At 36.9% G+C, this 12,603-nt stretch overlaps 2 protein-coding genes across 3 annotated transcripts in view; one reads left to right on the forward strand and one right to left on the reverse strand.

Annotated features, from left to right (window-relative positions):
- The window catches only part of ART4 (ADP-ribosyltransferase 4 (Dombrock blood group)), a 12,106-nt gene extending 8,671 nt beyond the window's left edge, over positions 1 to 3,435 (reverse strand). Inside the window, 3 exon segments of the mRNA XM_008071214.2 lie at positions 751 to 1,459; positions 3,236 to 3,327; positions 3,330 to 3,435. Coding sequence (XP_008069405.2) covers positions 751 to 1,459; positions 3,236 to 3,327; positions 3,330 to 3,417 — 889 coding nt within the window. The 5' untranslated portion in view covers positions 3,418 to 3,435.
- PDE6H (phosphodiesterase 6H) overlaps positions 1 to 12,603 on the forward strand; it is a 172,793-nt gene that overhangs the window by 29,017 nt on the left and 131,173 nt on the right. The gene's annotated exons all lie outside the window — the stretch shown is intronic.

Raw genomic sequence — 12,603 nt, forward strand, 5'->3', positions numbered from 1 at the left:
CACTGCACTCCAGTCTGGGCGACAGAGTGAGACTCCAACTCAAAAAAAAAAAAAATGACTTTTATTCTCTTCTTTCACTGAAAACCTTCATTCCCACTTCTAGTCTCATATGGTCCTTTTTGTGAAGCCTTCCTCAATTTCTCTGGAGAAAATGAGTAACTTTCTACACTGAGCAGCCACACCCATTGCTTAAATATCTGATGTACTACTTAGTACTTTTGAGTGTATACATTTGCTCATGTTTCTATTTTTCATTAGACTAAAAATTCTTCCAGGATAATAATTTTGTTTTATACATTCTGTATTGTCAAGGCCTCCTATAACATTAGAAGATGATTAGTGAATATAAACTTCATTAAAATGAACAACTTTGCTTCCTGCTTTACTTTTAGAACTCCTTAACCATGTAATAACCACTGAAATAAAAAGAAAACAAGTTTGAGGGAGAAAGTAAAAACAATATATGTTATGCTCTATCTTTTCCAGTCAAGGTTTACCCTCTCTGTCTAGAATTCCCCACATAATAATGCCATTGCAGGAACTCAATTTCCTAGAGGTAGTAGAGAAGAAAGGAGAGAGGGAAGACCAAGGAATAAAGTAGGTTTACTCTAATCTGTGAGTGCCATCACTAGAAAGGTCAATTTCCATGTTTTTGGCCTTCCCTTCCCCCAAGTCCACTCAGAAAAAATAACTTATAAAAGAGTAGTGGTCTGTGATCCTAAGAGTGGATTCAATTTAGATAAAGAATACCTTTCAGCAGCTGACAGTTATACTTGCTCAGGTTCCCAGTTGACCATAAGTGCAGCCAGTTTCCTCTTGGGTGAGAGCTCATATTTAAGACTTTAAACAACTCATAGGGAGGGATCAGAACTTCCTTTTTGAGGGAGAAGTCTTGTACAGGTACACCCAGGCAGGTAAATATGGTGAATAATGTTTGATTCCCAAGCTCTTGTGCCTCTTCTTTTAGGAGGGAGGTGGAGAGAAATTGACCAAATCTAACGGTGGCACCTACATGGGCTTTGAAGGAGAAGTTCTTTATCCCATGATGCACCTCATAACATCGAGTATTATTCTCTGTGATACTCTTCTTCCTCAGCAGCTGGATTGCTGTGGTCAGGTAGTAGTGGAAATATTTGAAGTAGAATGAATGTTCATACTGCTGTGGAGTCCTGGCAACACTAGCCATGGCTCTAGTAAAGTCAGAGTGAACATTGCTGTTCAATGTATAAACCAGGATAGCCACAGTATGTGTAGTGGTCATGTTTGTGGGGAGAGCTTTTTCTTGGCTAATCCAAGCTAAGTACGCTTTTTGCCACACTCTGAAGTATATCTTATGGGATTCTATTTCTTGTGTGAAGTAATCTCCCTGAGTTAGTTTCTCCATGATCTGTTTGCTGCAGCCTTGGTACTGATCATCAAAGGAACCTGGTGCCAAGTCGAAGTCGATTTTAACTGCAACCTATAAGAAAATAAAATATTGATTTTAATTTTTCAAATCAGATGGTGAATGTGGTTGCAGTTTGCTGTGCTCTATAAGGCTAAGTCTTTTGCTCAAAACCAGTATTTGCTGAAGTAAGTTTTACTCAAAGTCATTACATTGCTCTAAGCCTTCCTTTATCAGTGACCTGTGCTAAAGATTGAATTGGTTTTGATGAATATTACTGAAAGCTAAAGACTTCATCTCCCCAGGGAGGAAGTAGCCCTCTTTATAACACTAACATCGCAGTAATTTTTTTCAAAGTGAGCATTTTGAAGAAAAAAATTAATAACCTTTTAGTTTATTTTATATTTTGTTTTTTCTACTCTCCTTTCCCTCTTATTTTCTCTCATGGGCATTATAAGGAATATCTCTTTTATGAATGTCTAAAACTTACATTAAATCCTTGAACTTTATCCTTAAGTGATGAATAGTATTAAGTTATCCAAGTGAGTGGGCTTCTAAAGCCCAAGTTCTGAAAAAAATTGAGAATAAAGCAAATATGAAGATCACAATATCATTTTTCTTGTTACATGAGGACATGTTGGAGCACACATCTTTAGGTCTGATGACATGTAACTTGTTACGAGTCAATTCCAGAATTTACTCAGAAGACTTGCCCACTCAGTTGCAGCCAGTACTGGATTGGGGCTTGCCCAGATAAGAGTATTGTCATGGAGGAACAGAGTCCGGGTGTCTTTTGCTATCAGGCTCACTGCCAGGAGGAAGAGCAGAGACAAACTCAGCATACCCAGTTATTCTTTCTGAAGTTACCAAACAAGGAAATTTGCTCACCTCTGGGGTAGCGGAGTGAGCAAAAGGCTGGACAGTGGTCAGGAATGTGCCTACGAAAGTCCCTCCTCTAGGAAAAAGACATTCCTTTCTAATGAATTTTAGAAAATAACTGAATATTATTTACTAAGATCCAGTGCATGCTGCACTGAAGTTATAGATTTGAATAGATTTTCACTAAGAATCATCAGTCCATCATTTAGAGCCAATTTTAAATTATCCAAATTCTAAAACATTTCTTTCTTGGCAAAAAAAATGATGCCTTTCTGATAAACAGTACTCATTGGGAAATAAGATAAGGGATAACATTCCATGTAGTCAATGTTAAGAATGTTGAAACTGGAACTAAAATAAATTTGGTATTTTTTGTATGTTATTTGTGATAAGATATCGTCTAGTTGTATGCAAACTAGAACACATTTTTAAAGTGGTTTTAACCAATAACTCTTTACAGCAGGGTTTAAGATAGGTCTACAGAATCTATTTAAGCCAAACTAACCAAATCAATAATATCATGTTCTGCCAAATCTCATGATGAACTCCAAAGCTTTGTTAATAAATTACTAGATCTCAAATATGCAACTCTGTCACCTCTTAACATGAGGTTATTTTTCATTACATAGAACTTTAAATTAGAATACTTACAACTTGAGCCAATCTGTAGGATATAGCTTAAAGCCAGATAGACTCGGTTTATTTGTATTATTTGTCTTGTGAAGCAATATTTTGCTTAATTTTTATGGAGAATCTAGAAAAAGAAACCTCTATGCCACAAGCTTCATAATGCCATGCCTATAAACTATAAAGAATTCTCTAATTTCTAATAATTATTTTTAACATGCTTCACTAACATGATTGATATTAGATCCCAAGTGCCTAAGGCCTGGGTTACTGAAAGGTTGTGGCCAGGTGAATGCTCTGTTGGAGCCCTGACCATGAAGACATTGCCTCCTCACTTGCCCCTACCTCAGAACTCCCTGTGGGTCTCTGCAGGGCAGAGAGGAACAGCAGGAGCGGCAGTGGCCCTCTGAGGAGCCAGATTCTCATCACAGGACCTCAGTCGCTGAGAGAAGAGTCCTCTTGCATTTGCTGAGTGGACAGCCCTGGCTTGTGTTAGAAGTACTTCTTCTTTGTCCTTGCAGATTCATCCTGAAATGAATTCACAGAGTTTTGGGGTCTTCTTCAAGTGAGTCTCAGCAGGAACCTTGCTCCTGTCTGTGCTGAGACCTGCTGCCTGCTAACAACCAACAGCCCTCCTCAGGGAAGAGATCAGTTTCAGCTTCTTTGCAAAACTGATATCTCTGTGAAACAGCCAAATGTGCATACCAAATAAGGGTGTCTAAAGTGAACCCAAGTTACTTTTGAATTAAAGCAAAATCCCTTATCTAGTCTGTATTTAGGGGAATGCCAAGGTCCTGTTAAGTGTCAGGCTCAGCAGTTCAGACTTCACTTTCCCAAGCAGCCAGGAAAAAGCATGCTCTGTCCAGAGTTTGGGGCCACATAGCATTATCTTGAGCCCCAGGCTTCCACTGAGTGATAACATCGGCCTGTGCAGGGCAGCTAGGAACGTGCCACCTCAAGGTGGGCCTCTGTGGGCTCCTCTGGTGGAGTCGATAGGCCCTGCCCAGGACGGGCTGTCATGGAGCAACACGCCCTTTAGGGATGTTGTCAAATTGAGGCTCTTTTTGCTGCTTTTGCATGGCACCTTTGAAACTCTCCAGTCCAGAGATTATACCTCTGGGTTCAAAGGGCTCTTCCCCATTTTACTTCTGAAGACATCAGGTCCTCTATCCACAGTATTCCAGTCTACAGTGAATCCTAATGATGACTGTCAGGAGGCTGCCTCCTCAGAACTGACAAAAATCAAAAAAGCATCCAGTATGCGAAGTTAATCCAGCACATGTGTTCTATTTACCACTTTCTTACGCACTTCCCTTCCTAGTTTGAACATCTTTTCTCTATTTCTACCTTGGTACAGTTGTTTTTCTTGCAAATATTTCCCATTTATACTTCCGGATTCATTGAACTTTAAAGAGAAACTAAATCTTGTTCTTGAAAACTCTAGTATTTTTTTGGCACCCTAAGTATCTTTCTTTGTATTTTTTTTTTTATTTTAAACTTAAAAAAAATATATAAGAGAGACGAGGTCTTGCTATGTTGCTCAGGCTGGTCTCAAACTCTTGGGCTCAAGTAATCCTCTCACCTCAGCCTCTCTAAGTGTTGGGATTACAGGCATGAGTTTACCATGCCCAACCCCTAAATATCTTTTAATTTAAATTTTCTGATGATCACAACAGTTCTGTCTCACTAACAAAAGTTCAGAATATCCACAGAGCATAAAGGAGGAAGCAAAATTACCCATAACCCATCACTTGAAGAAAGCCACTATTTAGATCTAGATTTGGTTTTACATACCCACACTCCAGAATTAAAGTAGTATAGTATGTAGCTTGCAAACTGTTTTTCTTTTTGTTCTTTTAAAGATATAGGGTACAATCAGGGTTAGGTACATAAGTGATCATTGTATAGGTAAAGTTTGGACCTCTCCTTGGTCCCCACTTCGCTTGGTTTAAGGTTAGGTACCCTTATTGATGTTATGTGCCCTCCCCCTCCCCTGGCAGTGTCCTGCTACAGCCAAACCCTTTCTTAAAGTATTATGATTAATGTTCAGGGTCTGTTTATGAGTGAGTGCATGTGGGACTCAGTTCTTTGTTTCTGTGATAGATCACTGAGTATTATAGACTCTAAATCCATACAAGTTGCTGTGAAGTCCATAATTTTGTTTTTTCTTTATGGCTGCATAATATTCCATTGTGTGTATGTACCACGTTTTCTTTATCCAGTCCACTTTTAATGGGCAGCAGGGTTGGGTCCATGTTTTTGCTATTGTAAATAATGCTGCAATTAACATGCATGTGCAGGTATCTTTTTATAGAGTAACTTGAGTTCCTCTGGATATATTCACAGAAGGAGGATTGCTGGGTCCTATGGAAGGTCAATTTTTAGATCTTTTAGGAATTGCCACACTGTTTTTCACAGAGCTTGTACTAGTTTACACTCCCATCAACAGTGTGGAAGTATTCCCTTTTCCCCATATCCTCTCCATCATCTGTTGTTTTTTGAGTTATTGATGATGGCCATTCTGACTTGAGTTAGGTAGTATCCACTGTGGTTTTAATGTGCATTTATTTAATGATTAATGAGGTTGAGCATTTTTCCATGTATCTGTTGGCTGCTTGTATGTCTTCTTCTGGGAAGTGTCTATTCATATCTTTTCCCCACTTTTTAATAGGGTTGTTTGTTTTTTTCCTTTTGGCACATTTGAGTTATTTGTAGATTCCAGATGTTAGGCCTTTGTCAGATATACAGTTGGCAAATATTTTCTCCCATTCTGTAGGCTGTCTGCCCACTCTCTTGATGGTTTATTTTGCTTTACAAAAGCTTTTCAGGTTGAGGAGTTCCCACTTGTCTATCTTATCTCGTTGGCATTCGCTTTTGGAGAATTGATCAATAATTGGTTTCCTATTCCAACATGCCTAGGAATGTTTCCTACATTTTCTTCTAGCATTCTTATAGTTTGATGTTTTACATTTAGGTCTCTGATCCACTTAGAGTTAATTTTTGTGTATGGTGGTAGGTAGGAGTCCTGTTTCAATCTTCTGCATGTGGTCAGCCAGTTTTCCCAGCATCATTTACTGAATAGGTTCTCCTCTCCCCAGTGGTTGTTGGTGGAGACTTTGTCGAAGATGAGGTTGTTGAAAAATTGAGGTTTTGCTTCTGGAATCTCTATCCTGTTCCATCGGTCTATATGCCTGTTCTTGTACCAGTGCGAGGCTGTTTTGATTATTATAGCCTTATAGTAGAGTTTAAAGTCTGGAAGTGTGATACTTCCCACTTTGTTTCTTTTGCTAAGGATTGTTTTGGCTTAACAAAAACCACATGGTTATATCATTAGATGCAGAAAAAACTTTTGATAAAATCCAGCATCCTTTCTTGATAAAAAAAAAACCTTGAACAACTAGGCATAGATGGAACATACTTCAAAATGGCAAAAGTCATCTACGATAAACCCACAGCCAACATACTGCTAAATGGACTGAAATTGGAAGTATTTCCCTTGAAAACTGAAACAAGGCAAGGATGCCCACTCTCATGCCTCCTGTTCAACATAGTGTTGAAGGTTCTAGCTAGAGCAGACAAGAGAAGGAAGTAAAGGGTATCCAAATAGCAAAAGAGGAAGTGAAGTTATCCCTCTTTGCTGATGAAATAACCTTGTACCTTGAAAACCCAAGATAATTTGTCAAAAACCTCCTTGCACTGATAAAGGACTTTGGCAAAGTCTCAGGGTATAAAATAAACATGCAAAAGACAGTTGCATCCTTTTTTTTTTTAGCTCTCATATTCATAGCACTAGAGTGATAATTTTGTATATTTCATTCAGTGTAAATAATATATACAAGTTTTCATGTGCATGGTAGGCTAAGAGAAGTACAATGTATACATGATAATATATAAGTTTTTACAATGGTCATGATTCAGAAAGGTATGTCTTAAAATTATACTCCTGTATAATCTTCATTACAGTAATCATAATGACACAAAACTGAATTATATATATATTTATATAACCTACAAAAAAGGATCAAGAGAGACATCATTTCATAAGTTACTCAATAGTGTATGGTCATAATTTACCTACAATCACGAGAAACAGAGAATAGATTAACACTAATGGCAGCATAACAATGTATTGTGTGGATAACAATTGTTAATGGTTTATGAAGAATTCTGTTCACTAAAACAAAATTGTCAGTGACCGGCACTGACCGAGGGAGGGTTGAACCCGCACCGGAGAGTCACGACGGCGAGAAGAGACCACTCGGAGGCAGTTCTTCTGGGATCAGTTTGATCAGAACTGAGTCCAAATTTTATTTAGACTCCTTCCAACTTATATACCATTTTCTATACCCTCCAGCAGTGTGATAATTACTTGCTGGGAGCGTACAAATTCCATGATGTATATTGCGCTTTACAAACTATGCATCACAAGACCATCACGAGACTTGCAAGTTCCAAGCAAACAATTCGAATTCCATGATGCCTGACGTGCTTCACAAAACTTACATTAAGGTCACAGGTGCACAATTTCAATACAGTTTGTTCAAAGTGTTTTCCATAATGTTCAATAAATCGTTCACATTATACTCTTTGTTCTAAACTCTGATTAATACAAAAACTTTCTAAGTTAACTCTAGGTTCAATCCAAGTTCACTGACTCCTAATAATTTTTAACGATTGATATTATCAACTTAACACTATACTATAATCTATAAGTTTACTTAAATGACTTAATTTTTATTTATTCCATTAACCTATTATGATTCAACATAGTGCCCTGTAATTCTATATTCAAAACTTATTCTTGAACCTTGCCATGACTTATATGAGTTTCATAAATCTAAACTTTAATTTTTATATGATCTAGTGATTGAACTTTAATACTATGCTATATCTTATTAAGCTAATACCTTATCATTAAATCTTATAATGATCATTAACGTATGATTTTTAAAATCACAACACTATAATTCTCATTCTATTCTAATAAAACTATGATTTTAACCCAAAACTTAAATCTTTTTTCCTAGTATATTAATACATGGCTACGTGTAAAATTTCCTATTGTCATATTAGAAGCAAAAACAACACTGTTGGGAAAATTTCGGTATACTAATCAAAGGATCTTAAAATTGGCCTACAGGAACAGGAACTAAAGTCATAATCTGAGAAAAGGAAACTTAAAAGCTTAAACAAAACTTAAAACTTTTCTATGAATGCTTATTACTGTTTAAATCTTTTCCGATGGAAGTTGTATCATCTTAAATGTATGTTTTATCCAAACAAGTTTATTCTAAAAATCAAATAGTAGCTGTCACACTCTTGGATAATGGACTGCACGGTTACCATGACAATGGCCACGGGCTGAAACAAACAGAGTTTTGGCATGTAACGAAACTAGAAAAACATTCTGCCTAGCTAGAGGCAGGGCAATAAAACTATTATGGTAATTTAGTTTCTAATCTTAACCCTAGGAGAAACTGCCTACAGGAACAAGAGCTGACTAACCAGTCTACCAGGAAATAGAATTTTAAAAATATCTAGAAAGAAGTACAACTTAGAAGGGACAAGGTCATATAAAATAATTCTGCTGTGCAACTTTCCATCAGGTGTATAGAGATTTACTTATAAGTTTTACTGCCATGTATGCACACTGGTCACTAATCACACTCCAATATTATAGGTATAACTGATATCCTATGTCAGAGGCAATCTTCCAGATGGGCCTTTACAGGCCTCAGCCATGTAGCTATAGATGTTGGCTCCCAACACAAAATAAGTTTACATAGTTGGATAAACATTCCAAAGGTCACTGTATACTTGCTAGCAAAAATATTACAAACATTCAAGTGTTTCTGTTCTTCTGATAGTGTGATCCATATGCGAACAGCTTTCTTCAGTGTTCAAAACTGAATCTGACTTTTTACCCAACATAAACTTACAATATATACCTTTTAAGAGAGCAATTATCTTTGCTCTGATGTCTGTGAAAATATCTCTTATTTATTCCATATCAAATTATACTTAAGGCTTGCAATTATGGATACTATAAAGATGCACCAAGATATTAGTGGTCTGGCCTCATTTTCTCCTTAACATGTGAGTAGTAAGACAACTGATTTCTAAAACTTACAGTTTGTAATTTACTCCAGAGGAAAAATATGTTATCCTGAGCACTCACCTCATGCGGAACTTCCAATAATGCTCAATATGAACCACAGAAAACCTCCCCACTTAGATCTGTTATTGGAGTTTACATATCAGTGTTCTTCATCCTCCATGAAATAACATGAGATGACTACTGGTTATCTAATATACAAGGGCCTATCATAGCTCTAATGTTCTATGCTTCTACATAAACACTAAGAATGAAGGCATAGCATCCAGTGAGCTGAGTTACATCAATACTGTTTGCTTTCTTCACTCTAATTCTGTCAATGCAAAACCAAAAGTATACAAGGAATAAATTTATGCATTCTAAAAATAAAAAAATCCATCTTCTAATGCCATTCAATATCTGATGTTTATTTCAACTTGACTTTTCATTAAGTATGTTTCCATATATATTGTATTATAAAGTTATCATGCTGAATACTATACTGTTTCCTATGGCATATATTTTGAACAACGGTCAGCCCACATTCTCTAAATTTGTAGATTCTCTCCAATGCACACAGTCTAACACTAAATAATGTTTTAGCTGATTAAAGGCATTAGACATTTTTTACATTTGCATATTCAAAAGATCCGTGGTTTAAATAAAGGTAATGGTACTCTTTACATCTGTAAACTTCTCACCATGTGTCTATAGATTATATTTTGAGATATGATTTTTCTAGTCATTACAGATACAGAAAATTTAGAGTATAAATTCTGATGTTGAGAAAACTTGCAATAATAATGAAAAGCTTGGTCCTATTCTTCCCATCTATATGATTTCCCTAAATGTAGATGCTCATATGTCAATCTAGTATATAAAGAGTGCTAAAGGATTTGCCACATTCTTGTCATTTGTATGGTTTCTCCTCAGTATGGATTTGCACATGTCCAGCAAGTCATAAATGAGAGCTTTACCACATTATTGACATTTGTAGGGTTTCTCTCCAGTATGGATCTTGACATGGTGACTAAACCCTGAATAAGAGTGAAAGGCTTTCCCACATTTCTCATATTTGTAGGGTTTTTCTCCAGTATGGATTAGGACATGTGTGGCAAGTCCTGAATGATAGTAAAAGGCTTTGTCACATTCTTCACATTTGTAGGATTTTTCTCCAGTATGAATCTTGACATGATAGGCAAGTCCTGAATGAGAGTGAACGCTTTGACACATTCTTCATATTTGTAGGGCTTCTCTCCAGAATGGATAGTCTTATGTTCAGCAAACACTATTAGAGTGAAAAGTTTTGCCACATTCTGCACATTTGTAGGGTTTCTCCCCAGTATGCATCTTGATATGTTGAGCAAGTTGTGAATGGGAGCAATAGGCTTTCCCATATTCTTCATATTTGTAGGGTTTCTCTCCAGTATGGATACTCTGATGTCAAATAAGACCTGAGTGCAAACAAAAGGGTTTGCCACACTCTTCACATTTGTAGGGTTTCTCTCCAGTATGGATGGTCTTATGTCTAGCAAATCCTGCATGAGAGCGAAAGGTTTTGCCACATTCCTCACATTTGTAGGGTTTCTCTCCAGTATGAATCACCATATGTCGAGCAAGGTCTGAATGATTGCAAAAGGCTTTGCCACATTCTTCACATTTGCAGAGTTTCTTTTCAGTATGGATCATAGTATGTAGAACAATGTCTGAACAAGTGTGAAAGGCTTTCCCACATACTTGACATTTGTAGGTTTTATGTGCAGTATGGATTCTCTGATGGTGAACAAGATGTGAATACCAAGTAAAGGCTTTATCACAAACTTCACATTTATAGATAGAGCTTCTCTCCAGTATGAATTTTCTGATGTTGTGAATGTCAGGAGTAATAGCTAATTGTCACAGTTTTCACTTTTGAAGGCTCTTTTTCCCCTATGGATTCTTTCACGTCTATTTAGTGAAAGAATTTAGTCTATAATTATATTATTTAGTCTATAATATTATATATTCACATATATTGTGTATATATAATATTATATACTATTATCTAGTATTATCTACTATTTTTTAGATGTTGAACACATTTTGAGGACTGGTTAAACATTTTGCCATATTCATGTCTGGAAGCCAATTCAGAAATATGAATACTCTGGTGGATAACAAATTTGGAGTGTTGATGAAAGACTTTCCCACTTTTGTTACATTTGTAATGGTTATTTGCAATTGAACATCCTATCTGCCCTTCACCCTCATGCACAATTTCCCAAGATTTTTTTACGTGTAAGTTCTTAAGGTAAAATCTTCCATATTTTCCCATTGGCACCTTTGTAAGTGAGTCTTCTATGCTCTTCTCTGGCAAAAGGCCCTGTGTAATGAGAAGTCACAGCAGTAATATAGACAGAAGAACACATGTCAATATTTTCTTTTCTATGTTAAAAAATCACCAACTTTTCTTTGATAGCAGGAATCTAGAAAAATTAAGTTTCCATGGTTCTCTAACATCACGTTCTGGTACAATATCCGCTGAGTGGGGTCCAGCCATTCCCACTCCTCTGGAGAGAATTCTATGGCCACATTCTTGAGTGTCAACAACCCCATCTCCCAGATTCTGGGTGTCCCAGCGTCCATCCCACGGTATCCCAGAACCTGCAGGTCACAAGGCGACAGAGGCTGAAGCAAAGATACACGACATGCGTGGGTCCCAATGAACAGGACAAAGTCGAAAGAATGACCCAGCTCTATGTGCAGGCGCAGGAGACAAAGGCCTGGTCAGAACCTCGACAGTTGCATTCTTATACACCAACAACAAACAGACAGAACCAAATAAAAAGCACAATTCCATTCACAACAGCCACCAAAAAAAAAAAAAAAGAAAGAAAAAAAAGAAATACCTTGGCATCTTCCTAATCAGAGAAGTGAAAGATCTTTACAATGAAAACTACAAAACGCTGCTCAAAGAAATCAAGGAAGACACAAACAAATGGAAAAATATCAAAACAGGCATCCCGTTTCAATCTTCTGCATGTGATCAGCCAGTTTTCCCAGCACCATTTACTGAATAGGTTTTCCTCTTCCTGGTGATTGTTGGTGGAGACTTTGTTGAAGATGGGTTGGTTGCGAAATTGAGGTTTTGCTTCCAGAATCTCTGTCCTGTTCCATTGGTCTATGTGGTCTTCCATGCTCATGGACTGGAAGAATCAACATTGTTAAGATGTCCATCCTACCAAAGGCAATATACAGATTTAACACAATACCCATTAAATTACCAACATCATCTCCTCAGATCTGAAGACAATACAGAAATTCATATGAAAACAAAAGACCACTGTTTTTTTTTTTCTTAGCATTTTAATGCAAGCATATCCCTGTATGGTTTAATACCTATTAAAACATAATGTATAATGGTTACACAATGTTCCATTTTATAGGTGCTACCAAGTAATGAACTAGCATGGTAGATCCATGGGCTCTATTATCTTGGAGATTGATCAGTGAGTTAATGAATAATTGATTGATTAGTGAATAGGACATGGACTCTTGAGAGCCTCATTTCCTGGCTCTCCTTCTTCCTTAATGTGTGAACTTGGGCAAGCTACTTAACCTCTCTGTTCCTCTCTTTCCA

This window comes from Carlito syrichta, unplaced genomic scaffold, assembly GCF_000164805.1.
Source record: "Carlito syrichta isolate Samal-C Ts95f unplaced genomic scaffold, Tarsius_syrichta-2.0.1 Scaffold314172, whole genome shotgun sequence".
Classification (NCBI taxonomy): domain Eukaryota; kingdom Metazoa; phylum Chordata; class Mammalia; order Primates; family Tarsiidae; genus Carlito; species Carlito syrichta.